This window comes from Melospiza melodia, chromosome 12, assembly GCF_035770615.1.
Source record: "Melospiza melodia melodia isolate bMelMel2 chromosome 12, bMelMel2.pri, whole genome shotgun sequence".
NCBI classification, from domain to species: domain Eukaryota; kingdom Metazoa; phylum Chordata; class Aves; order Passeriformes; family Passerellidae; genus Melospiza; species Melospiza melodia.
In genome coordinates, this window is record NC_086205.1 from 27,235,530 (window position 1) to 27,262,318 (window position 26,789).

The following is a 26,789-nucleotide window of genomic DNA, read 5'->3' on the forward strand; positions in this document are numbered from 1 at the left end:
CAAAGCTTTGCCTGCCAAGCCCTTTCCACATCAGTGCTGGTATGAATTAATTTCAGTAAGGTTTCCTGTGAGGTGCTGCCTCTGTTCTGTTCTCCCCTGCCTGCTTTCCTTACGCTCCCAAGTGATGCTGCTGCTGTGAAAGGAGGTGCTGGTGGAAGCTGTTCCCCTTTCAAAGCCCCGTGCTCCTCTGAGGTGCAGCTTTAATGATGGAAAGCTTATTCAGCAGATGTTTTAGGGTTTTTGTGCCTTGCTGAAGCATCTCTCCATAACCAGGAGGAGACCTGTGCTCCAGCAAGGTGTGAGCACCTTGTAGAGCAGTTAGTGCTTCTCTCCCCTGTAACTCAGCACAAATCCCTGTGTTCGTTTGCACTGCTATGGATTAGCTGGTTTCATTAGCAGCCTCAGAGGCCGGGTGATTAATATTAATAATCCCTGTTAGCCTGTAGAGTTAATTAGGGTGAGAAACAGCTGGATGCTGTGCGGAACCCGCCCTGGCTCCAGACGCGGTGTCTCTGCCCTGATTGCTGAGCTCTTAACTCGGGCAGCTGGGACCGCCGGGTCCTCACGGTCACCTATCAATGCCGCTCCTCCTTCCTGCTTCCAGGACCCTTTAAAGGCTCCTGCCTCCTTCCCAGGACCTGGCAGCGTGCTTGGAGCGGTCCCTGGAGTCGGGCGGGTTTTTCTGTGTGGGATAGCCGCTCTTGCTCTCCTGGGTGAGTTTTCCTCCCTGCTGCTCTCAGGGTTCGTTCCTTGGGCTGTCAGCAGCAGCTTCCTGGCTCTCCTTTAAAAAGCCGAACGCAGCTTTTGCGCCCTTCGGGCGTTCCGAGGTGGGAAAAGCCTCCGGGAACGTGAGGAGTGCAGCAGGGCTGTGAAGGGCTCCTCAGGGCGCAGAGCTGCGGCCCCGGTGGCACCGACCCAGCGCTCGGAGTCGGGTCGGGCTCGGGGTCTGAAAGCCCGGCGGCAGCGGAGGAATGCGGCTCAATTAGCACAGCTCATAAACTATGCGGCTCAATTAAGGAAGCCCTGTCTGTGCGAAGCCAAGCCAGTGGAAGGAGATGTCTGAAGTAATAAAATGTGCGTTCGGCGGGGAAATGATGCAGGTGGTTAATGAAAATGTTACCTGAGATGTGAAATGTGAATGTGTGTGGGGATGTGAAAACAAGGCTGGGTGTGTTTGAGTTTGTCCAAAGGGAGGCTGAGGTGGCTTTTTCTGCTGCTTGTGAATATTTTGGAGAGCTCTCTGAACCAGCAGTGGTTATAAAGAAATGAGTATGCAAAGTTTCCCTGTTTGTGATCAAGTTTATCACCACGGAGGCGCAGCAGATGTTGGGTTTGTGATGCAAATGAGCCTTTGGAGCAGGGCAGCTGTTAATGAGCTCTGAGCATTGCACCGGGCAATACCCACCTGCAAACCCCGACAGCAGTGCCAGGGCTCGGCAGGGTTTGGCTTCTCCAAGACCTGGGTCATAATCCCAGAGTTTTATTCAAGGAAAACCTCTTTTAATTTCAGCAGGGGCTGTGACTGCGGCTGGTTCAGGGTAACTGGAGAATAAGCAAGACTTGGTATGGAAACAAGGGGAACCCTCACATGGTCCTCAAGATGTTTGTGTCCTGGCTGATTCTACCAGAATCAGGGGAACACTTCCTGATTTTAGGAATATGAGTGGATTAGGGGAACACTCATGAGTGTCCTGCTTGGAGTGCACATATTTAAAGGCCATTAATAAGTGGTGCCATGTCCTGGATCTGTCCCCTGCCGAGGCCACCCCAGCACAGAGCAGGATTTGAAACTCGTTATTTATCCCATTCCAGATCTCAGCCTCAAGCCCAGACAATTATTAGCCAAACTGAAACCCTCTGGAGGTGTGATCTGTGAGTCCTGCACAATTCTCCTTGGTTTTCCATGGCTGATTCCTGGCATACAACAGGATTTTGGCGTTGGGACATAAACCTGATTTTGCCATTAGCCTTTTATGTTGGGAGGGCAATGGGTTCTTATGAATACCCAAAATTAAAGAGACTCCAGCCTGACTGTGAAATTAATAGAGCTATCAACCCCCCCTCTGTCATTATACAACAATTGTTAATTATTTACAAGCAAAGTTCTGCAAGAACAGTATTGTAGCTGTCGGCATTGTCGTTATTAAAATTAAAACACTTTGTCTGGGTAGAAGATAACATGAGTCATTTTGGTGAAATGTAATTGAAATGTAATGAATATGGAATATTCTGTTGCTTTTCCCCAATTAGTCAGAGGGAGAACAATAGCCTGTCTCTTCCCTAACAAGATGTTTGTTTTTAAAAGTCTAACAAAATAAATATTTCCAGGGCTTTGCTGAAAAAGGGCGTCATTCATTGTAGCTGTTGTAATAAAAATTAAAACCAATTTATTTTTTTCCAGGATGGGGAAAAAACTATTTTCATAAAGTACATTCTCTTCTTTCAGCTGGTGAAAGATGTATGTGAACCTTTTTGCTTTATTGCCACAATATCTTGGTTTGTCTGATATGAAGACAAAGACTTTAAAGCTCATCTTGTTCCACCCCCTGCCATGAGCACCTTCCACTATCCCAGGTTGCTCCCAGCCCAGTCCAGCCTGGCCTTGGGCACTTCCAGGGAAATCCACAGTCTCTGGGTGATTGTGGCTGGTGTTAGAAGCCAAAATTAGGTTCATGGTGAGCAAAGGAAGCTCTGAATTCCTGCTGTACAAGGCACAAAGTTGTTATCAGATGCAGAAATAAAATCCAACCCTCTGCCTGTGCTCTCCTAGTCAGGCCACTCTGCCCTGTGAAATTTATTATGTTAAAATCTCTTGTTTAGAAAATGAATTTCAGAGTGAGAGTATTTCTGTCCTGCCATCATCTCACAAGCTTTCTTACAGTCTCATGGAAGTGGGAGAGAAGCTGTGTTCCTGTAGTTCCTGAGCTAAAAGGAAGATGTAGGAAACACACAATTGGATTTCCCTTAAAGAACAACAACAATAATAACTTCACCATCGTTAAAAGAATGTCTTCACTCCCCATTAATTTTGTATTTGATTGCCCAGGCTGTGGTGCAATGAACAGGAGCAAAAAAGCCATTAGGAGGAATTGCCATCAAAATTGAGGACCTGTGTGACTGAATGTGTATTCTAAGGAGCAGATTTTTTAAAAACCTACAATTTATAAACTCCTTCAGCATTACAAAAGCCCTAACAAGAGTTGTACAAACATTTCTCCTCATTATCTTTGGGCAAACAGCCTTCCTTTCTCCCAGCAGCTGCCCAAGGGTGCTTGACCTTACACTTGGCTGTTCCCACTTGGTTCCTTTGATTTTTCTTCGGCTGTTATTAGAAAAATGTCCTTGCTGGGACACTCCCAGTGGGGGTTTGCTGCTGTGCTCTCCCAGGAGGGGAGGACACAGCCAGGCTCAGATCCCTAGGGTCAGTTTTAGTTAAGCTTCACTTGGTGGGAATCTGGGATTCATTTGTCAGAGGGAAGCTAAGGGGGAAAATATGGACATGCTTGGTGGGGAAGGATCAGGTGTGTGCAGAAAGCCTCTGGAATGCTTTGGAGATCATTTCTGTTACAGCTGCCAGGCTCTGGAGGTGCTCAGGTAGGTCCTGGGCACGGGTCCCATCTTTGGAAGGGCTGGCTGAGGTTCAGAGCTGGTGAGATGGCACATGTGTCAGCTGCAAGGTGCATTTCCTCAGTGTCCTGCTCTCCCCTGACTTCTCTTTGGGCTAAAGCTCCTCCAGAGGCACTGAGAGGCTCCAGCCATCAAGAAGAGGCCCCATAAGTAATATTAACTTCTGCAATTTCCTTGTTACTTTAAGCAGGTTATTAATTAACTGAATGTAACCACTGGCTGTTGATAAATCCTTTTAACTAATTCAAATTCCGTATCGAGCTGGGAGCACTTTCACTCGATGTGCTGCCCAAGTTAAGCTGGGTGAGGAATTATTCCTGATGTGTTTTCCAGCGCCGGGCTTGGGGCAGAGGGAGAGAAGATATTTGTTTGCTTGATTCCACATGACAACTCCAGGGTAACTGAATAGGCTGTACGGTCGGCTTGACAGGGCTGAGCACCCGCCAGCAGCCTGGCTCACATACCAGAGCCAGGGGGATGGAAGGGGCACTGGCAGCTGGGATGGAGCCCATCCCAATTCCTCCACAGAGCGCCAATTTGCCATCAATTATTCATGGCTTTCCCAGGTCTCGCTTCTGAGAGGTATGAATAACTTAAATATGTGTTGGTGTAGCAGCTAGAATAATGAATAAACGGCTGCGAGGAGGGGAGCCGGGGAGCAGGGCTGGGTGTTAAATAATGGAGGCACTTTGGAGGGAATGTGGTTGTTAGCAGCGTGGCTGTGCCTGGGTTTCTCTGACTGCTGGGGCTGTGGGATGTAGAAATGTGTTCCAGTGATGCCTGAGAGGAGTGCTGGGGATGCCAGGAAGGAAGAAGCAGTGTCTGTGTGTGGGACAGGAACCTGCAGCACCCCTGGATCCTCCTGGGGCTCAGCTCTCTCCTTCCCCTCACTGTGCTTGGGGCACTTTGTCCCTGGGCTCCAGAACTGAAGCCTTGCTTTGGGGGAGCCCTGGCACGCTGGGGAGCTGCTGGTCCCAATAAATCACCAACTGGAGGTACATGGGGTGGATTGCCAGGTACCTGGAAGGAACTTGAGGACATTCAGTGCTTGTCTGGTAACTGCTGCTTCAACAGACTTTGAGGTTCAGTGATTTTTGCATTTATTTAGTGCTCTAGTTCAATTTTCCCTGCCAGAGTGGCATTTCTCATGACAGGATCCCTGTATTCTGACCCTGCAGTCCCTCATGCTCTGGCCCATTTCCTCCTTCACTCCCTTTAGACAGAAATACACATTATTCCCTGTGTAGAATTTTAAACCAAATTCTTTTTCTGTAACATCACTGCGGTCTTGAAAATAAGTCACAGATCTAAAAGCTCGTTAAGCAGCCTTGAAAATGAGCAGCTTTTGATGGCATCATTGTGGCAGTGATGGAATTGGTGTTTGTTATGGAGCAATTTATTCCATTTTAGCACGGTGTTGTTTAGTTTAGTCTAATATTTAATATCACGGACACATTTAAACATGGAATTCTTACAAATCTGCCTCACTGATGTTAAAAATGCTACGTCTTATGAAGTGTTATATAAAGCATCAGTGTGTGCTGAACCAGCAGCCAAATGGGATTTCTTATAGACTGAAAATCAGAGAAAGCAGTCGTGACAGCACCCAGATTATCAAGTAATTTATGTATATAAAAAATTGATCAAGTTGTCTGTTTGCAGCAGTAGAAGTTGCCAAGTTCCTGAGTACATTCCTACCCCTCTGCAGCAGCAGCTCCTGCATGGGCTGTGCAGCCAAAATTGCCTCAGAGCTCGGTGAGAGCCGGTTCAGCGTGGGCAGATTCTGCCCCATAAACCTGCTGGCTAAACCCGTGCATCACAGGGGAGAATATTCCCACATTGGAGGGACCCCGAGCTGCCTTCAGGCTGTGGAGCTGGCCCAGCCTGCAGTTCTGGTAGGAGAGAATGACAAGGCTCTGTAATTGCTGAGTGTCCTGCAGTGGCCTCCACAGGGACACGGGATCCCTTTGTCCCAGGAGGCTGAGAGCAAGCCAGCTCCCAGCACTGCTGTGAGGTGTTCCATCAGTAAAAACCAGTTTTAAATTAATTTTAGGAGCTAAAATTAATTGACTTCATAATTTATCATTTCATCATCTGGTCCAGCTCAGCGTCCATGGAATTTCAAGGGTTGTGAAGTGTGGAAACCTGTCCTGACAGAAAAAAGGAGAGAGGCCCATAGGAAACAATGGTTGTCTTGTGGGAAGATTTTAAATATATGCAGCTGATCCCATGGGAACTGCTGTAGACTATTCACCCTGTGTGAAAATGATGCTTTCTCAATATAATCTTTAATCATTTCCTTTCACTGAAAAATGTGAGAATTTTATTTCCAAGTTTTGAAAGAATGCTCTGTTTTAGGGAGTAAATGCTTTCCAAGCATAAAAATAAAATAAATTTTGATTAGTGCAACACAGAGGGGAAAGGTTCTCTGAAATATCTTGTAATATTCTGTCCATGAATTCCATATGTGGATGTTCTTGGGAAATGTGTCCAGGCCTTTTTTTTTCCCTGGGTCAGTGTAGGGGGGAAGGAAGTATCCAGCAGTCTGGCAATATTACAGACTTCTGTAACTCTGAGACAGAAATTCCACAAAATTCTTTCTTGTAAAATGGGGAAGAAGAATTTCAATAGGAGGGAATTCCACCTGAAATTCAAATTTTTCTTTGAGGATGATTCTAATCTTCCTGCCATTCATGGAAAAGGAAATGACAAGCAAATTTGCAGTTGTTACAAACTGCAAAGCACAGAGCATGGAAATCCAAACCTGCTCTGTTCACTCTGTGCTGGTGTGAATAACCAGCCCAGGTCCCGAGGGTTAAACCCTGCTTGGTGCAAACCAATCATTCCTGGAGCAGTCCTGGGGGCAGTTTTACAGTCTGGAAAGGCAAAGAGTCACTGACACTGTTTTCCTTCTGTTTTCCCCCAGTGCCTTTCATCCACAGCACTCTGTGTGATCCATGAGTTAAGCATGGCAGCATGGCTGAGAGGTAAGGAAAGAGTTTTTGTTTCCTTTTTAAGGTTACTCAGAGCTCTGGGCTGTGTTGTGCCCACGATAAAACAGCTCCCAGTTCTCTAACACGAGTCTCTCCTGGCTGAGGGAATTCCCAGATCACTTTCCTCTCCTGTGGAATTTACTGGACACTGTAAGTTACATTTTTGAATGGGATGCTCATTCTATACCTTCTAGATTTTTGAAGATTCAGAAAATGAGCATGTCCTTGTGTTTAGCAAAGACCTTTGGCACCTGTGGTGGCTCAGACCTTCTGTGGGGAATAAGCAATTGGAAATGGGAGCATCCCTGTCCTCACTGCAGCTCCAGCAAGGAAGAAACCAGAAAATCCTGTAAAGGTTCACTTAACATGAACTCCAGTGGCCTGAGTTCCCTAAAATTCCTTAAACAGAGTGAAGGCTTTCCTGATGGATGATGTGTAGCACAGAACTAGACAAAAAATGTCATTGCACAACTGTTTGAAGGTTGTGGTTCTGTTTTCAGTGGGATAACGCCCCAAAAATCAAACAGCTGGATTTACATTTCAAGTCTTTTGGATGTTAAGGAAATTATTTTCTTGTAGAATTTCCTTCACTGTAAATATTAAAAAAAAAAAAAATATTTTCTCTCTTCCTCTTTGGTTTAAGAGGTTTTTTTTTCTTGTCCTTCTAATGTCATTCTGCAGAAGCTGAGCTCTTGATAAACTGTAAGGCTCAGCCTTTCAGCTCAAGTTCAAATGGCTTTTGGATGCCTCTAGGTCCAACTGCCCTTTTACGCGGGATTTTTATTGTTAATCTTCTATTATTGGGGGAATTATTTTGCAAACAGACCAATTCAGTAGCTTCAAGCTCTGAAACCTGTCAGGCTGGCTTTTATTCTGATTGCTTCTGATAAGGAGCTTTGGTAAGAATGTGTGCCTGCAGCAAGTGGAGAGACTCACCTTGGAGGGGAGCAGCTTCAAGGTCCCAGGGAAAGGGTGGCTCTTTCAGCTTGGCATGAAAAGGGAAAGGAGGTGTTGGAAACCAGATCAAACCTTGGAATTAATGTGGGACTGCACCAGAACCAGTGCAAGTGGTTTGTGTTATAAGCTGAGGGTGTTTTCCTGCATAACGATGAGTTGAAGTTTGTTCCCAGCGCTGGAGTTCCTGCTTTGTTCCCCCGTGTTCTGGCCTTGGAAAGGTGTCAATTCCTGCTCTGAATCCCCTCTGCAGGCAGGATGGACAAACTTTGGGCAAACCCTTTGCCTTCTCCATTCCTTCTGTGTGTGGGACACAAATACAGCCAGTGAGAAAACTCTGATGGATGGTGTGGAGTCAGGCTGATGGAGATTTAAGGTGATGAGACACATCAGGAGCTACACCCTGCAGTAATTCCATTGTCCAGCTTGACCCTTTAAAAAAGAAAATTTAAAAATGACATTTTATAAGACACATGATTTGTTTTCCCTCTTGCTCAGTGCCAGCTGCCTATTAATAGCAAATCTTGTAGTGAGCAAGGAAATGCTTAAGGAACAATTCTCTTTAATGCTGATGGAAGGAAAGTATTTCCAGCACTGTTACACAATGTAAGCATTAAGAGGATTTGCTATAATTCCATTTCCAAGAGCTCACAATAAATAAGTGTTTTCCTGCATTATCCTGAGTGTTGTCTATAAAACTCACATAAAATTCTCTGTCTGGGTAGAGCTCAGGAGCTCTCTGAGAAGCTGCTGTGCAGGAGCACACCCAGGGGAGGATCATTTGCAAAAGGCCAATGATATTCCCAAGGATCAGGGAATATCCTGAGCTGGAGGGGACCTGGGAGGATGATGAGGGCCAGCTCCTGCAGAAAGGGCTGCTGTGTTTCAGAGCAGCTGATCCGAGGGAGGGCTCCTTCCTGGAGCATTTTTCTGCATTATGTGGGCACATTTTGTTGTGCTATTCCTGAGGCTCATGTTAAAAGGCAAAGCAAACCTCAGACCCTCTTTTGTGCTCACTAAAGGCTGCAGAACGACAGCATTTATTCCTTTGGCCAGGAAATCTCCTCTCCAGCAAGGCTGTTCACTTGTTCTCTTTCTTTCAAACAGTGTGAGCTTACCGAGGGCTGTTTCCCCTCCTTCCCAGGGAAGGATAGCTTTCCACTAACACAGAGAGTTCTGTTTCCTCTATTAAAAACAACTGCCCTCAAGTGGAGCAGGCTTTGTATTTTGCCCTGGAAACAGAGCAGCTCATTCAGAGATAAGGCCTCGCTGCATTTGGGCTCTTTGGTCACCTGATGGAGCCAAGGGTAACTTTTAGGCTGCTTTAGTCTGCATTCCTGGGATGCCTTCCCTGTGGCACTGCAATTCACAGCTCGGGATGCCTGCCTGCCTGCCAGCCTTCCTGCTGGCCCTGGCTGCTGCCCGGGGGCACAGGAGCAAAGGGGCAGCCTTGGTCCCCAGAGCACCTGGCCCCATCCCCGAGGATGGCCTGGGGGGGTCCCGAGCAGGTAAAAAATTCCATGTCTGTGTCTCGCTGACCTTCTGGTTTTGGGTTTGTGAATGGCTGAGTGCGAGCAGGTGAGAGCATCCTGCCCTGCCACCCTCCCTGGGGTTCAGCTGGGTGATTTGTGCCTCGGGATTTGCAGTCTCAGCTCCTTTCTGCTTCTGCTTGATGGGATTGGGAGTCCTGTGGAATGGCATTGGTAGAGCTGGGGAAATTAAAACAGCCCTGTTTTGGATTGGCAAGTGCAGTGTGTTACCTGTTAAATAGAGATTGGTCCAGGGGGCTGCTTCCAGAAGGTTCTCAGTGTTTTGCCTCGGTTTTGCCCCTTCTGTGGATGCCCCAACTCTGGCAGTGTTGAAAGCCAGGCTGGGTAAGGCCTTGGGCAACCTGGGCTGGTGGGAGGAGGTGCCCCTGCCCATGGCAGGGGGGCTGGGACTGGATGGGCTTTAAGGTCCTTCCCAACTCTTTAACGTTCTGTGATTCTGGGATTATATTTGACCTTTTTTTTTGAAAAAGATAATAAAACAGGGATTAGGGGTGCTCCATATCTCAAATAATAATTGTAAGTGATATATCTTGTGGCTTTGTCAACTCCAGAGAAGAATCCAGAGAAACTGGCACAGTGAATCCCCGTGGGACCTAAGCAGAGTTTAGGGACTCAAGTGCAGGACACTTCCCAAAGCGTGAGCCTGGCTCAGCCTCTGCTCCATTCCTCAGCCAAGGCTTTGTTTTACAGGAGTTTAAAAGCTCCTAGGGATCATTTTGGCAACAAAAGTGACAGTTTTTTCTAAACAAAGATTGCTTTCTTCTCAATCTTGCCAGTAATGTTTTTCTGGAGTCAAGACATAACAACCCAGGAAAGAGAGGAAGAGGCTTCACCCTCCTCCTCCTCCTGGAGCTCTGCTCCTGACCAGGGAAAGGGATTTGGAACCTTCAGCAGCTGGTTCAGCGACCAGCCTGCTCAGGTAACGTGCGCAGAAAGGAAGAAAACCTTGGCTTCAGTTATTATGTATTTTTAGATCTAATTTTAAGCTACTTAGTGTTTGAAGGTAAAAATTCACACAGTTCATGAATGTGCTTGAGGATGTCCCTGGCTCAGGGGTCTTGTGTGACACTTTCACGCACATTTAAAAATCTTTGCTAAAATTGTCAATATGTCAATGCATTTGCTAATTTTTTTGTTTTTGTTTTTTTTTTTGTTTTTGTTTTCTTTAAGACTGGGGCCACGGAAGCCTTGAAACACAGCCCAGATTTATCCTTCATATGAAGCCGGTTGCTCGTGGCCGGGCGTGCTCCCGTTGTGTGCCCAGCTGAGTGCCCATGGTGCCTGCAGAGGGCGGCTGAGCAGGGCCATGCATCACCTCTTCGGGCTGGTGCTGGCACACAAGGACCTGTCCCGGGCGGGGGATCTCTTCTCCCTGGAGGACGCTGAGATCGAAGGGAGCCTCTCCGAAGCTCTTGAGCAGATCAGAATCATTAGTTCAGCTGCAGTGAGTGAAACGTTGTCCTTAATAAAATTTTAAATGAGATTATATTGTATAAATAAGGGGGGGGGGTATATAAACAATTTAAATTTCTGATAAGACTTGAAGAGCAAATATTTTAAATATATTTATAAAATTTAATAAATATTTCTATTTTATTTATATACAAATATTTTATAAATTCTATATTCTATGTATTTATATCTATTATATTTATTTTTATATATATTCTCTTTATATATACCTATTTATAGAAATATATATATCTTAAGTATTTAAAAATATTTTAAAATGTGCTGAAAAAATCCAGTTCCCACCAGATTCAAAGATATTTCAAGTTCATCTTGAAGGATGAACTTGAAATATAATAATATAATATATATTTAATATATAATATATATATATGGAAATATAATAATATAATATATATTTAATATATAATATATATATGAGATATACTATATATTCTATATTTAAACTATATATATCGTTTATTGTATCATATTATATCATTATATACAATATATATAATAATAAACTTGAAACACAGTAATTTTTATTGAATAGTTATTTAAAACATATGAAAGATTATATAAGGTTACAGGGGTCCATACCTTCCCAGTAATGAGAATTAAGACCTGCGGGATGACAAATTCAGGAGTTCTGTCACGCTGAACATTTGCTGTAAAGGTGGACATGGGAAAATGGGCACTGGGTGGCTGCAAACACTGGATTTGGTGGGTTCTGGCAGCCATTTCACTACAGGTGTGTTTGCTTGCCCCAGGACTACCAGACCAACGACAACGACCAGGCCGTGGTGGAGATCTGCATCACGCGCATCACCACGGCCATCAGGGAGACCGCGTCCATCGAGAGGCACGGCAGGGCCCTGGTGGCTCTCTGGGAGTCCTGCCTGGAGCACAACCTGACGCCCTCCGGCAGGGATGAGGATGCCCCACATGCCAAAATTGCATCTGACATCATGAGCTGCATCCTGCAGGTAGAGCTGGGCTGGGAGCGGCAGTGCTGCGCTCTCGGTGCCAATTTGTCTTTGTTTTACTTTTTAAAATACTTCGGTAACTCTCTTTTTGTGTGCTTGTGAGTGGTGACGTTTAAAACCCAGAGCTTGGGGAACCATTCTGATTTCTCTTGAAATCATTGAGGTAACTCATAGAACTATGGGATGGTTTGGGATGGATCTCAAAGTCCATCCAGTGTCACCCCTGCCCTGGGGACACCTCCCACTGTCCCAGGCTGCTCCAAGCCCTGCCCAGCCGGGCCTTGGGCACTGCCAGGGATCCAGGAGCAGCCACAGTTGAGTTATAAAAGTACATTTGCTGTTCCCTAAACCAGAGCTTTTATTGGCAAGCTCCTCTGCATTAAAACAAAGAGGTATAAACTGAGGTTTTCCAGCAGATGTGGGGGACAGTTGGAACAATAATGAATATCTGCCAGCTGGGCTGGATCTCAGGCAGGTCTCTGTTGATATCAGCAGCAGGGAGGTCCCCAAGGTTTGCAAACATCACTGGATCACTTTATTGAAATCTGCTCTTCATTGTCACCTCCACATCTTCTGAGTGTGCCTTCCTGCCCTGATGTTTATCATGGAACAAATGAAACCTTTCTCCTTCCCTCTGAATCCAAACCTTTTCTTAACTAAGGATTTTATCTTTATTGTAAGGGGTGGGGGGGGGGAAAAAAAAGAATTGTTCTTTGCAATTGTCTTAGATCTTTTAAACCCCAGTCAGAGAGCCAAGCCTTATCTTCCCATTCTTTGTGTAGAGTAGCAGAGCAATAACTTGGAGCAGCATTTGGCTCCTGCTCCGTGGGGTCTCAGCCAAACATAACAAGGCATTATGTTGATTTAAACATGCTGCTGCAGAAAGCTCCATTTATTTGAAGGGCTTTTCTCATTAAAGATGCAGCTTTTGGTCACATGGCAGCTGCCAGAATGATCTGTCTCGACACCAAGGGGTGGCTGCAGCCCCTTCTTCCTCAGGGGTCTCTGGGAGGGAGTGTCCACTGCTTGGCAAGTCTCTGCTCCTGGGAAAATCCTCAGAGCCACTCAGACTCTGTGGAATAACAGATTTGGGGTTTCTCAGTCTAAATTTATTCTAGTCACGGCTGCTCCAGAATGAAAATCCAGAAAATCTGCTCTGCCTTCCTTCGCACTGTTCTGTCGCTGTCTGAAACATCTGGGTTCCAGGTTTGCCTGGGATTTCAGCTGCTAATTAGGCATAATCAGACTGCAGGATTATTTTCAGAAATGGGGATGTGCTCCAGTTTCAAAGATCTGAGTGGAGAGGAGAGGAGAGCACAGCACTGGTTAAGGAGGCTCCAGAGGAATGTGGGTGCTCAGTGACACACAAATGTGTCCTGCTGCTGTGGGGATTCAGCAGGCAATGGATGTGTGTGCTTTGTACACACAATTTTCTGTACAAATAATAGCAGAAAACCTTTCCTGACCTTGATTCCAAACCCCAGTGTACACTCAGGGACCCTGAGATTTCAGAAGCTTGGAGCCATTTTAGAAGAGGGGTTTGCACTCCTGAAGGATCTCAGTGTTCAGAGGAATTGGTGGAGGTGCCCAGAGCAGCTGGGGCTGCCCCTGGGTCCCTGGCAGTGCCCAAGGCCAGGCTGGAACAACCTGGGACAGTGGGAGGTGTCCCTGCCATGGCAGGGGTGGCACTGGGTGAGCTTTAAGGACCTTTCCAACCCAAACCATCCTGGAATTCTGTGAGTTTGAATAAAAGAATGAAATCTTAATGATTACAGAATAATTAATGACCAGTACTAGAACTATTACACTGTGAGCAAGTGTCCAGTGCAGTTCCAGGGAGTGAGTGGCTGCTCCAAGGTGTTTACTGTGCTTTGGGATGGTGGATTCAGCCTCTGTCTTTCCCAGGGAGCACCAAACACAAAATGTCTCATTAGAAATGGTAGCACGTAGTTAGTGCACTTCATATCTTCTATATTTTATTTATATTGATTTTTGTTTATGCAACACATATTTTGTTACTGTCCTTCTGCTTCCTCTAGCAGAAGACAAAAATAGGACTATTCTGAACTTTTTCTGCTGCAGTAGTTTTAAATTTCTGTATTTGCTCTTTCTTTGACTCTTGCCTACAGTGGTGGTACCAAAACATGACCTTTCTTGACAAGCTTTTTTCTCTTTTCCCCATGTTGCTTTGACTTTGGTTTCCTTACTCTGCCCAGCACTAGACTATTATATAATATTTTTTTTTCCCCATTTTTGCAGAATTACAACCGGCCTCCAGTGATGGCCTTGGCTGTGCCAGTGGCAGTGAAGTTCCTGCAGAGGGGCAACAAGGAGCTGTGCAGGAACATGTCCAGCTACCTGTCCTTGGCTGCCATTGCCAAGGCTGAGCTGCTGGCTGAGCACACAGAAACCATCGTCAGGAGTGTCCTGCAAGGTAGGCCCAGCCCTGACTGGGGTTTAATCCAGGTGTGTGACCACATCACGCTGTGCTAGGCAGGTACAGAGCCATGATCTTACAGAATCAATCAATCTTTAGGGGTGGGAAAGGCTCCAGGATCAATCCAACCATTCACCAAATCGTATCAGCTGTACAAAGCAGACCTATGCAAATATCTATAAATGTGATCAAGTGTATTAATCACACTCTAACAGACTTTCTCAAGGAATATGTGAATTTACTGCACCTCTGGAGGTTTTGGTATGGATTGGCTGACCCACAGGGCAGGAAATACATCTGTACTCGTTAATATTCCCTGCTAACGGACTCCAAATTATCAGCCCTGATATGAGGCACCAGCCATGGAGCTCTTATCCTTCCTCTTAGTGTCCCTGGCAAGGCTCCAAAAGAGAAATGGGGATGAAATTAATCCCATTCTGTGGCGGAATAGTCAGATGGAAGATATAAAAGCTTTGTAGTGGTTCTTTCATTTTGCCTACGTTATTAGCTTTATATAGAACAATGTTGCTAATCTCTTTACATTTTATTTTTTGCGGTTTAAAAAGCCAAAAATATTCATTCCTCTATAAAAGGAACTCCAGTTGAATTGGAGTAATAAAGTTCACAGTGTTTGTTGCAACACAGCGCTGCTGCAGTGGTAAAATCAGTGTTCTCCTTCAAGTAGGGGTGATAGCAGTAAGTAGCAATAACTAATTATTAAAAGAACATTGTTAGGAAGATGTTAAGCCCTCAAAATAAATGTGTGCATCCTGTATTTATTAATTTATAAATTAATTTATAAATGTAACTTTTTAAGACTTACTAATGTGATGTTAGTTAGTTAGTTAGTTAGGTGTTGCCATCTGTACTTTGTGGGATAGTAAGAGAAAGAAATAGTGAATGTATCCATGGTTTTGGGAAAAGTGAAGCACACCATAACGAAGGTTTCAGCAGGGCTGAGTTGTGTATTTATGTTCTTCCACCAGCAGATGTTGCTGTGGATATCAGGTTTGGGAATTCCAGCCTGGAAGGGGCTGCTCGGAACAGGCAAAATGATTCGTTTGGCGTGGTGGCTTAATTACCCTGCACATAATTGGCGTGTGAGGCTGGGTTTGCAGCAGGCTGGGAACTCAGAGCTGCCCTGAGAGTGTTTGCTGAAGGGAGCAGGAGGCTTGGCTGCTCAGGATGGATTTCCAGGGCAGTTTTTGGAGACAAAGCCGTGTTGTGGGGCTGCACAGACGGGGCTCGGCCTCGTGGCACCAGGCTGAGCAAACTTTGGCCCCTTGCCTGCAAATGCTGGAGAGGAACTGCAGCTTTTCATTACTTGGGGCAACTCTTTGGCTGCACAGCCAGGTTCTTATCTCATTAGCTAAACAGGGGCTCTTTGGGGAGGGTTTGACTGCTCTGAGCTCCGCGCTGACACCGCCCGTCAGCACCGGGGTCACACGGATTTATTCCCCTTCATTCCCGGGGGACAGCAGCAGCTCTGCCCTGCAATCCCAGAGCCCCGTGGCTGCTCCACCTTCCAGGGCAGCTCAGGCATCCTGTGATGCTGGGCTGGGGCTCAGCCTCGCTCCCCCATCTGTGTGGGCAGTGCAGGATTGCAGTTTTTTCATAACTGGAGCCCAAATTGCCCCAAAATGCTATTTCCTCCAAACTGCTCCAAAGGAAAGCGTAGCTGAGCGAGGAAGGAAGGATGGAATTGTGCTGGAGGAGGTGGGCTGTGCTGCTGGGATGATGAAGGAAGAGCAGAGCACTCTGGAAAAGGGAAGTTTTCCAGCTGAGTCAGTGAGGATGGAAGGCCTGGCTTAGCCTTTGGTCCTCTGCCAGGACAGACAGACAGACAGGAGAGGGCTCCTTCCAAGACAAAGCATCTCAGGTATGAGCTGCAGCAAGAGGAGCAGCCAGGAAGGATTTCTGGAGATATTTTTGAGGATTTTCCTTTTCCTGCTGTATGTCAGGGACATTTGTTTTCACTTAATGGAGGGCACTGAACAGAGGGGGGATTTGAGAGTGGTTCTGCCCTTGCACAATGGTGGGACCCCAAGTGTTTTTGTAACTCTGAATATCTGGGTTTTGGCTGCCAGAGATGAACGGAGGTAATATTTCATTGTTCTCTAGCTAAGGTTATTTGCAGATATTACTTAGTGAGGGATTTTTGTCAAGTTTACTGCCAAGCATTTATAACATAGATACATTTTTATTGCAGGGTAACAGGAGAAATCCCAGCAATCAGAGCAATTCTTTTCCCTTAAATAAGCAGTGCTGCCAAAACTTTGGAGCAGGTCATATAACTTTAGGTATGAAGCACAGCCCTCTTGAATGGCACAGGAAAGTGAAATTTACCTTTTTTTACTACTTTTGTATCTGGGCAGCAAGGATCTGTCATGGCCAGGAGGAAGTGTAGCAGCAACATGTCAAGAAATTTGTCAAAGTGTGTTCTTAGGACATCTGTGGAGAATGAAAGAGACAGGGAAACATGGGGGGATAGAGAAGAAGGATGGGCTGCTTCCAGGGGAAATAGGAATTGTTTGAATAAGACATTCCTCATGATAACTTCTTCAGAGGCTTCAACAGGTAGCAAGTAATGGTTCTTGTTGTAAATGGTTACACACCCAGTGAGTGGGGTATTAATCATTCTCTGCTTGAGCTCTGTTTTCTACATGGAAATCATCAGCAGTTCCTTGGCTCCCTGCAGCTGCTGCTGTGCTCTGTATCCAGCCCTAGGCTTTTAGGGGATTTGGGATAAGTTTGTGTGAGAGAGAAGAGAATCACTGGCACTTAGCAGCAATTCTATCTTGTACAAACCCCCTGAGGGCAGCAAACGAGTCCAAATGTACCTTAAAACCTGACCCTAGAGGGCCAAGACTGTGCATGAGGTCCCTGCTCCTGTGAGATGTTACTATTGATGTTTTCTCTATCAGCAGCTAAAACTGCATGGTTCAAAATGTGGAAAAAGCCCCACTTGGGGCTTGGTTCAGAATTTTGGTTTATGAGAGGAGTTGAGAGTTTTAGTCTAGTAAAGTATCTTTATTTACAAAACAACTTTACAAAAATAATTTCAATAAAATTATCACAAAGTCAATGTACAATATAATACAGCTGCATTTCCTCCCAATGTCACGTCAGATTATGATGGGGAATATTATTTTTATATCAATCCATGGCATAAATAATGCTTTAAACAAGGAACTAGCCTTCTTAGAGCCTACACATTACTAACAATGATTAATAGACAACACATTTCTTGATTTGGGCGCTTCCTCTGTAAAATTCACATTAACACTATAGAACCCAAGGATTGGAGGGAGCCTGGAATGGTTTGGGTTGGAATGGGCCTTTAAGCTCATCCAGTCCCGCCCCCTGCCATGAGCAGGGACACTTTCCACTGTCCCAGGTTGCTCCAAAGCCCAATGTCCAACCTGGCCTTGGGCACTGCCAGGGATGCAGGGGCAGCCACAGCTGCTGTGTTTTGCAGAGCCAGGTCAGATTTTCCTCAGCAGGGATGTTGGGAGCTCCATTTGGCTCCTGAGTGTCCATGGTGACCCTCACTTTATACATCAGAAACCCTGCACTGGAGAGACAGAGCTGCCTGGCCCCAGGAGCAGCTTTCCAGTGCCACCCCTTGGTGTGTGGCTGTGTTTTCGGGGTTTCTCCAGGGCAGCAGGCAGAGATCCACCCCATCTCCACAGTGCCTCCTTCTGTGAGCTTGCAGGGCTGCTGTTCCTTGGGGATTCCAGAGGCAGGGGCTGCTGCAGCTCTGGCTGTTCAGCTCTGCGCAATCCGTCCCCGTGCAGCCCCAGCTTTAGGACACGTACTGGGCCCCTCCGTGGGGCAGCACCTCGGTCACCCCCCAGCCCACCACGTTGCCCCGGGTGCCACAGGTGTCCCCCGTGCTCTGGGCTGTCACCTCGGCGGGGCTGAGCACTCTGTCCCACAGGTTAAAGCCAGTCAGCTTCCCCGAGAAGGCCAGAGCTTCATCAAAGCCTCCTCCCACGCAGCAGCCGTTCTTCTCCTGGCCCAGCTGCAGGATGCCCCCGTCAGGGATGGTGTGAGCCCCAGCCACGTGCCAGGCGCTGGCTGCCAGCTCCCCCTGTGCCCACAGCGACGCAGATCCGTTCTCCGAGCTCCAGGAGCCGCACAGGTGCAGCCACTTGCCGGGAACCACCACGTTGGTGGCAGCCAGCTTGTGCTGGGCGCTGCCCACGGCCAGCACGGCCGAGGCGCGGCTCAGGTACAGCTGGATCTCGTAGGGGTTGAACCTGGTTCCGTAGGAGAACACGATGGTTTTGTCCAGGGCCTCGGTCACCTTGAGCCAGATGCAGGCGGTGAAGGAGCTCAGGGTCATCGCAGAGGTCGGGTGCACGCTGCCAAAGATCTTCCTCGAGCGCATGGGGAACAGGATCGCGGTTTCGCAGCCTGGAAGGGGTTGGAAGATTGTCAGGTAAATAGGAACTGGGTTATTTGTATGTGCACAGCTGGGACCTTTGACACTGCATGGCGTCATTAAGGTTGGAAAAGATCCCTGTGATCACTGAGTTGTGGCTGCCCCATCCCTGGCAGTGTCCAAGGCCAGGCTGGACATTGAGGCTTGGAACAGCCAGGGATAGGGAAAGGTGTCCCTGCCATGGCAGGTGGGATTGGAACAAAATGATCCTTAAAGATCCCTTCATCCCAAACCATTCCATGATTCTGTGAACTGCCAGCCTGGCACCACCGTGTTCGCCACTCAACCAGGCCCTCAAGTGCCACGTCCACCCATTTTTGGGCACTTCCAGGGATGGGGACTCCATCACTCCTCTGGGCAGCCTGTCCCAATGATCCAGTGCTCACTTCCAGGCTTCCCAAAGGGAGCTGAGAGCTCAGCTCGTCCAGTGGGATGCAGGAACCTGCCCCAGGAGGATTGAAAGGAGCAGTCAGAGCTGGTGGAGGAATTGCTGGACACTATGGCGAGGGATAATCTGGCTGCAGGAATCTCTGGGCTCTTCCCTGCCTGCACAGGGGGCACTGAACAGTCCTGGGGCACCCAGCAAAGGGTTAATGCAGCCTGTCTGCCCTGCTGCTTCCTTTGGGAAGCTCTGAATGGAGCACCACCCCTGGGAGAGGGGCTCTGTCAGCCCCTGGAATTGGGTAATTCTGCCAGGTAATTGGGTAACCCTCCCTTGGCGCCACTGAATTGTTGTTTTATCCTCTGTTCTCAGTGTGGAGCAGTGAAAATACCAATGTTGTGCAGAGGGAAGGGGTCAGGGATCCCCTCAAACAGCAGGTTTGGCATTCCCAGGAGAAGGGAACTGCTGGGAGGCTGTGCCATGGATAATGGGCATCAGGGCACAGGAATGAAAAAGGAAGGGCAGAAAATGTTGGCAGGAACGTGCTGAGATGGGCTTGCTTCCTTAATTCACATGACCCCCTTTTCCTGGCTCTGCCTTTGGGATTTCTTTGGTCGGGAGTTTTCATGGGCACTGGTTAAACGGGTGAAATTATGAGACAACTGATTTTAACCAGCTCTTCTCTCATGTCCAATCAATCAAAGTGTTGATAATAGAAATTAGATTAGTTAAAACCACTAACAGAAATTTATGCAGCTTGGGAAAGCAACTGGTGATCAGTAAAGCCAAGACATTTCTGGTGGTTTCTGTGCTGCTCCCTGGTTGCACCCAAGTTAATATCCAAGGTGACAGGAGGGAACAAGCAGCCCCTTCTCCAATTAAGCTGCTTCATTTCCTGTTTAAAGAGGCTGGAGGATCTGAAATGTCTAAAACGTGTGTGGAAATTTCTGCTCCCGAGAATCAAGGACTCTTTGTGCCCTCCAGGACTGAGCTGCTGTGGTATTTCATGGGCTGCTTCCCTCCAGCTTTGAGCAGATTTTACACCTCCCATTGACCCTTTTGAGGAGGGGCAGGGTCAGTGAGCAACTGCTGGGGATTCTCCTTAAAATGCTACTTAGGAGCACTGTTGTGAAAAAGATTTTAATTAGCAGGCTTTCAGGCTCTACTATCAAAGCCTAAACAAAATTAAAACCAGCCTCAGTGAAGAACAAAAAAGTGTGATTAGAAAATCCCTCAAGAGTATGGCTGGCAGTAAGTCAAGATGTGAAAAATTAAAGTCAGTTGCTAAAAATTCCCTTGGAAAAAAAAAATCCAGAGAGATACTCTGGAAGTACTTAAAACGCAGCCTTTAAATTTACAAGTATGGTTGTTTTATGTAAAATCATGTGGGAACCAGTGGAAATAAAGTGAATTTCCACTGCTGATCCTTACTGCAGATCGAGTTTGTTGCTCTCACCTAGGGCAGAGTGGCTGCTGAGGTACAGGGAGATAAGGAATGAGATCATGCAAGGTTTGTGTTTGGGGAAAAGAGGAATCTGCTCAAAGACCTCCTCCCAACACGCAAAGATTTCTGAGGTGTTGTGATAAAGCAGTGAAAACAATTTACTTCTAAAGCTGAGTCTGCCCTGCATGAAGGGATGGGCTCAGGTTAGGCTGTAAAGGCTTTGATGTGAACAATTCTGTGGCTTTTGTTGCCTTTGCTGCAGCAATTACTGCTCCTCTCTGCTCCCTGGAGATGCTGCACCCCCTCTCTCCTACGCACCCACCCTGCAGGGGTAGATTTTGGGGGGAGTTAGGTGGCAATAATAATTGATATTTGTGGAAAACAGAGCCATTAACCAGCAGTTAGAAGCCTAGCAGTGTCAGCTCACTGGTGGGCACAGTGATTTCAGTGCAGTTTGTCTTGCACATGGTGATTCTGCACCCACATTTAACAAATTAGGGGCTGCTCCGCCACACCCAAGCTTCTGCTGCTGCTTTTCTGGGTGTCTCCTTGCCCTGCACAGAAAAGCTGAGTTGGGATTGGAGGTGTGAGCCCACCTTTCTATGGCTACCTCACTGATCAGTGTAAATGTTTTGGAAAAGGAAAAATCCCCCAAACAACAGCAGCAGCACGGGTCACTGATTTCTCTGTGCCACTGGGAATATCCAGGGCAGGATATTCCCACTGGCATGCAGGGAATGTGCCCTCCCTGCCCTGAAGCTGCTTGGCTGGCTGGCGGCAGCATGTCAGCTCTTGGGCACCAGGCTGGTGAGGAGATGCTCATGGAGGAAGAGGAAGGAGTGGGAGCATGCAGGAGAACAGGAGAGCTCCCTGACTGCTGCAAATGTACAGGAGTCACCAGCTGGGAAGGTAAAAGGTGAGAGAACATCATCTGGGTGTCTAAAATACATTTGCTGCTCTCTGACAATGGCTTTGATCTGGGAGAGCCAGGAGGAGGTGGGATCCTGGCTGGTTCTGCCCTGCATGAGGACTTTGAAACCTTTCTTTGATCCTATGTTTGAAAAGCTCAGTGCCACTCTTTCCATGAGTTCTGGGTTCCCCCCTGCTGTATTACACTAATTCTTACACAGCCTGTTCCAAGCTGCCCTGCTGCTCCTGGGATTACTTTGGAGCTGCTGCAGAAGGAGATGCCCAGGAGGGGTTTGTGGATCCCTGTTGCTGCTTTGGAGGTGCCCAGGAAGGGTTTTGTGGATCCCTGTTGCTGCAGGAGGTGCCCAGGAGGGGTTTGTGGATCCCTGTTGCTGCTTTGGAGGTGCCCAGGAAGGGGTTTGTGGATCCCTGTTGCTGCTTTGGAGGTGCCCAGGAGGGGTTTGTGGATCCCTGTTGCTGCAGGAGGTGCCCAGGAGGGGTTTGTGGATCCCTGTTGCTGCTTTGGAGGTGCCCAGGAAGGGGTTTGTGGATCCCTGTCAGTTTGGAGTGGCCTCCCCCGAGCTCAGGCTGGCCTTACCTGCTGGCAGCAGGTGCTGAGCTGCCCATTGCTGTGACGCCCTCAGCTCAGCCCGGGTCTGCTGCAGCTCCTTCCACAGGGAGCTCAGGATGGGGCTGTCCCCTCTGCTGCCATGCTGTTTGTCCTGCTGCAGGGCTGTGTGCTGTGCCTGCTCCTCGGCCCTGCCGTGCCAGGCGCTCTCCAGCCAGCCCAGCCTCGCCGACACGTTGTGGCTCAGCTGCAGGACGTGCTCCAGAACCTTCCCTTGCTCCGACTCCTGCAGCCTCCGGGCCTGCTCGGCCTGGTCCCTGCTCCTCAGCAGTGCCTGCTCCACCTGGGACGCCACGCGCGAGGTGGCGGTGGTGACAGTGCCCGCCAGGGTGGTGGCCAGCTGGCTCAGCTCTGCCCTCAGGGTCTGCAGCTCCAGCCTGGGCAGCTCGTCCAGAGCCTGCAGCATCATGTTCTCCTTCATCTGCGAGTTCTCCAGCATGATGAACAGCTTGTCCCACTTGCTGTGCTCCCGCTGGCAGTCGCACGAAGCAGCTGCAAGGGAACGTACAGATGTTGCTGTTCCTTGGTACCGAGTGTTACGCGGCAGCGTTTGGCAAAGCCTGGCTCTGTGCAAGGCTGTGTCCTCCAGACTGTCACAGAGTCCTCGGCTCAGACTGGTTTGGGCTGGAAGGGACCCTACAGACAATCTGGTTCCAGCCCCCTGCCGTGCTGGGGCCAGCGCCTTTCCCTCTGTATCGGGACAGAACCGTGCAGGGGTGTGATTACAGAGCTCCTAAACCCCTGAACCGTGCAGGGGTGTGATTACAGAGCTCCTAAACCCCTGGGACAGCAGCAGCCTTTTGCAGGAAAACTGGGAAATGAAGAGCCTAAAGCACAGCCCAAGGCACCCATCCAAGGGCTTTACCTTTACTGCCCATAATAACCCACTGCTACGAGCACGAGCCTCTCCCTCTGGAAAAAGTAAATTATGTTTGCAGTAATAACTCTTACAAGAGCTAGGCAGCACTGAAGTTAAATTCAGTTTAAGTGTACTCACCTTCCTCAGCCGCAGGGGCTGGACCTTCGATTTCGTTATCCAGATTCACGTACATGAGCTCGTAGTCATCGTCTTCATCCACCACAGAGGCAGAAAGTCTGAAAGCACAGAGCAGCGTGAGCAGGGACAGGAGCTCTCGGGGCAGCATTGTCCTGGCGCTCCCGGGGCTGTGCAGGAACTGCAGGGGCAGTGAGGGCTGCAGGAGCTGTAGGGGCTGTGAGAGCTGCAGCAGAACCGGGGCAGTGAGAGCTGCAGGAGCTGCAGCGGATCCGGGGCTGTGCAGGAGCTGCAGCGGAGCCGCGAGTGAGCGCTGGCAGCGCCCGAGCCCAATGAATGAGCAGTGCTGCCGGCTGCGCCTTTTGGGGAAGGAAGGAAGGGAAGGGAAGGGAAGGGGGCGGGCAGCTTGCTCAATCCCAGCCCTCCAGGTTGGCCTGGGGGATGCTCTGAGTGGCCAAGGGGGGAGCTGGGCTCGCCCCAGGGCGGATCGGGACGTGCAGGACTGCGCGGGCTGGGCTGGGCTGGGTTGGGTTGTTCTGTGTCGTTTGTGCAAAAGAAAGCGTTCCCTGCAAGTTCAGTTTGTAGTCGGTGTGTGCCCGGGGTTGTGGAAGGGATTGGTAGAAAAATAAACATACCTGGAGTTGGTTTGGGTACTCGTGTCTGGTTTAGCTAAATAGTGCCGCTTTTTTTGAGGGTTAGGCGCTGCTGTATAATAAATTCTATTATATGCCAACAAGTTATTGCTTTAAGCAATAAAGGAGAGCTCTTAAGGGTTCTAACAGCTTGTTAGGGTCCTGCTTTTCCACCCCTAATTAGCATTTAGACCACCATTACTCCGTGGATAATCTGTTAGTGCTGTATCCTGTTTTGGGAACTGTGAATCTGCAGCTGCACAATCAGAGTTGTTACCTTTGAAAAAGGAAAACAAGGTGCTTTTGGATGAAACATTAATTTAGTCTAAGTCTTATTGGTATTAATCTGATTTAAATTCTGTAATCCTATTGGTTCAACAGGCCATTAATTATGTCAGAGATGCTTTGCTTAGGTGAGATTAGGGATGATCTCATACGGATTGTGTATTGGCTATGAAACACCCAGAGAATAGCAAAAACCTCTCCTGTAATTACATCTGACTTGGAATCTCTGCTCCCTTTCCATTTGTGTCTCTGGTTTTGCTTATAGAAACCTGCACTACCTGTGCCTTGGGTACTGGGGAGGAATTCCTCCCTGGAGAGTGGTGGGCTCAAGGTGGGGATGGGGCACAGGGTGGGCTCTGATCCTGGAGGTCCTTTCCAACCTGAATGCTTCCATGACTTTCCAGCAGGTATGTGCCAAACCTGAGCCATCCTGGGGAAAAAAATTAATCTTGGTGCTTGAGTTTTGTCTTTGGAAACCCTTTGGAGTGAAAATCCATCTGCCCACGGGACACTGCAGTGTGCTCCAGGGCCCCTGTTCTTCCTGAGCTCTGTGTGCTGCTGGGATGGGCAGAGCTGGAGCTTGGACAGCCTTTTCCAGGAGTGGGTGCAGGGCTGGCACCACCCCACCACGCCCCTGGGGTCCCTGCATGGAGTGTCCCCAGCTGTAGGACACGGTGTGCTGGAATTGTGTCATTCCCAGCGTGTGGTCTGCTCGGGAAGGGTGAGGAAATCTGATCTGGAAAGTACTGGGGGTCAGGGTGGCAGGGAAGGAAGGCATTTAGGGAGTTGAGTGGGATGTTTTTCCATTCTCACACAACAAACGTTTTCTTAGTTTAGACTGAGGCAGATGAAGCAAGATTGGGAACAAATGAATTATTCAGAATTCCCGGTATCACCTCTGGCTGTCCGAGCTCTGGGAATCAGGGGCTGGGGAGCTGGGTGTGCATAAATCCCCTGGGAGCCCATAAAGATGTGACAAACAAACAGCTCTGAGTGTCCCTTGCTACCTCAAACATGAAAAGACCAGAAAGTGGCCAGCTGGGTTGTGCCTGCTGACCTTTCTTGAGGTCTCTGCAGAACAGCCCCAAACTGGGATATCTGGGATTATTTACACGTGTGCACACAGGTTCTTCACTTAAAAGCAATTCCATGTCAGTGAGGTCACTTCAATCTTCCTGCAGAGGGAGGGGATTGCTCTGACTGCCTTTGCTTTCCATTTATCTTGGTTAGGGAATATCAGCCCAGCAGTGTTTGCTGCAGGAAGCTGCCCAAAGCTGCACTAGCACAAAGTATTTTTTGTTAGAGAGGTTTGGTGGCTGCAGTCCATCATCTGTGATTGCATCACTCCTCTGATACACCCCACACTCCAAACGCTCCTTTGCCAGACTAAATAATCAGTCTTCCCTTCCAGATCCCTTCCTATCCCTGACATCCCAGCTTAGGCAATAGCATGGCTCAGGTCGATCTCTTTCCTTGCTTGAAGCTGTTATTTTTGTTTCTGCCTCTTGGATCCCTTCCCATCACGCTTCTATAGCTGGGAGGAAATTTGCCTGTCCAGGAATACGGGAATTTCATCTTTTGCAATCATTGCTGAAATTTGACTGGAGTTTAAGGGCTCTGCTCCACGTGGGCAGTGCAGACTAAGCAAGGGCCAGAGCAAAGAAAGGACTTAGTACTGGAAGCTCGACGTCATCTGGAGAGAAGATAATTTTTGGCGTATTCAGTACAAAATGTTTCCATTTCGAACTATGACGTGAGTCTGAAAGTTCCAGTGAATCCATCCTCATCCTGGGTTGGAAAGGACCCCCAAGGATCCTCCAGTCCAACCCTGGCCCTGCACAGACATCCCAACAATCCCACCCTGTCCATCCCTGGCAGTGCTGCCCAAAGGCTCCTGGAGCTCTGGCAGCCTCGGGGCTGTGCCCATTCCCTGGGCAGCCTGGGCAGTGCCAGGGGCTGGGCTGGAGGATCCTGAAAGGAAGAATTTCAGGATTCTGAAAGGAAGAAACTTTCCCTGATCTCCAAGTTCTCCTCTGGGGGAACTGGTGCTTGGCATCAATCCCATGGAAGGTTAGTGGAGACATTTTTATCCAGATCCACTGGGAAGAGCCCAGGGAACATGGTTAGAAAATGGCCAGAGTGGAGCAGTTTGCTCATCTTTTCAGGGTGATTCATCAGCAAATCTCTTTCCTTTGCCCCTGGCCTTTGTGACTGTAGAACAGAACAAGATAAATTTGCCATGTGGGGTGGGAGTGGGGTCTGGCCTGGCCTTTGGCCCTGCTGGGGCTGCACGGAGGGCTCAGAGCAGCCCCTGGGAAGCAGACAGGGATTCTCCAAGCAGGACAAGGTGCAGAAGTGTGGCTGGCTGCATGGAGAGCCCCTCCTGAGAAGGATGGGGACCCTCAGGGATCATTACAAGCTGTGGGGCTCAGAGCTGTCTGAACCTGCCCTGAGTTATGTGCTCGTTTCTTGGCTCAGGGGGAGGCTGTGAGACCCAGTCGTGTCCTGGGGTGCATTTTCTGTATCTGGCAGGAGCCCCACGTGCTCCAGCCTGAACCCAAATATCCTTTTCCTACCATCCATGAACAGATCTGCTTATCTTCCAAAGTCATCCGGCTCAGATGTAAATGGGAGGAAAAGCAGCAGGCCAGAGAGCTGATTCCTCTTGGAAACCAAATCCAAAGAGGCCGTGAGGACTTCCAAGGGTTTACAGAAAGGAGCCACACTAGGTTGCAATAGGCAGATGTTTTCCATATGTTGCTCAAGTGAAACTTAAATCCATTGAGGCAGGCATGTACTGCGATGTGAAGTTATATATTTTGGTATGAGCCTGGGCTTCAAATTGAATTATGCACAGACATCTTAAGAAAACGTGTGAGAGAGGGTTTAGCATATCTCTGTCTGTCTGCAGTTGGCTCTCTCTGGCTCCTTTCTATTCCTGGAAATGGCATCCTTAACTATTTCTGTTCAAAGGCATGTTTAGCTCTCTGTGCACCAACTATTCCTTCCATATGATGCTTATTTAGTTTGAAAATCTGAATCTCAGCAAAGGAGAATTGTAGTTTTTGT

The 26,789-nt window shown here is 48.1% G+C and overlaps 2 protein-coding genes across 15 annotated transcripts in view; one reads left to right on the forward strand and one right to left on the reverse strand.

Annotated features, from left to right (window-relative positions):
• Nucleotides 1-550: 550 nt before the first annotated feature.
• The window catches only part of VEPH1 (ventricular zone expressed PH domain containing 1), a 60,336-nt gene continuing 34,097 nt past the window's right edge, over nt 551-26,789 (forward strand). For 7 of the 14 annotated variants that reach the window (XR_010029227.1, XR_010029228.1, XR_010029230.1 and 4 more), the window contains exons 1-5: nt 3,894-4,209; nt 6,554-6,614; nt 10,295-10,568; nt 11,347-11,562; nt 13,822-13,996. Coding sequence is in view for 10 of the 14 variants with exons in the window: in XM_063167426.1 (XP_063023496.1) it covers nt 10,431-10,568; nt 11,347-11,562; nt 13,822-13,996 (529 nt within the window). In the remaining 4 variants the exon portion in view is untranslated. Of the gene's footprint in view, nt 714-3,407; nt 3,595-3,893; nt 4,210-6,553; nt 6,615-8,964; nt 9,083-9,922; nt 10,044-10,294; nt 10,569-11,346; nt 11,563-13,821; nt 13,997-26,789 lie in introns of those variants that run through there. The other 7 variants (XM_063167427.1, XM_063167428.1, XM_063167430.1 and 4 more) reach the window with 7 other exon arrangements.
• Nucleotides 17,015-23,059, reverse strand: PTX3 (pentraxin 3). The gene is made up of 3 exons (XM_063167437.1): nt 22,807-23,059; nt 21,780-22,301; nt 17,015-18,418 (listed from the first exon to the last, which is right to left on the reverse strand). The coding sequence occupies exons 1-3, from the start codon at nt 22,952-22,954 to the stop codon at nt 17,805-17,807; spliced, it is 1,284 nt and encodes a 427-aa protein (XP_063023507.1). The 5' UTR covers nt 22,955-23,059; the 3' UTR covers nt 17,015-17,804.

Coding starts and splice junctions, on each gene's coding strand:
- PTX3 (XM_063167437.1), bottom strand. CDS start 22,954: ATGCTGCCCCGAGAGCTCCTGTCCCTGCTCACGCTGCTCTGTGCTTTC. Junction 22,302..22,806: donor AGCCCCTGCGGCTGAGGAAG/GTGAGTACACTT, acceptor GTTCCCTTGCAG/CTGCTTCGTGCGACTGCCAG. Junction 18,419..21,779: donor TCAGCACCTGCTGCCAGCAG/GTAAGGCCAGCC, acceptor AACCCCTTCCAG/GCTGCGAAACCGCGATCCTG.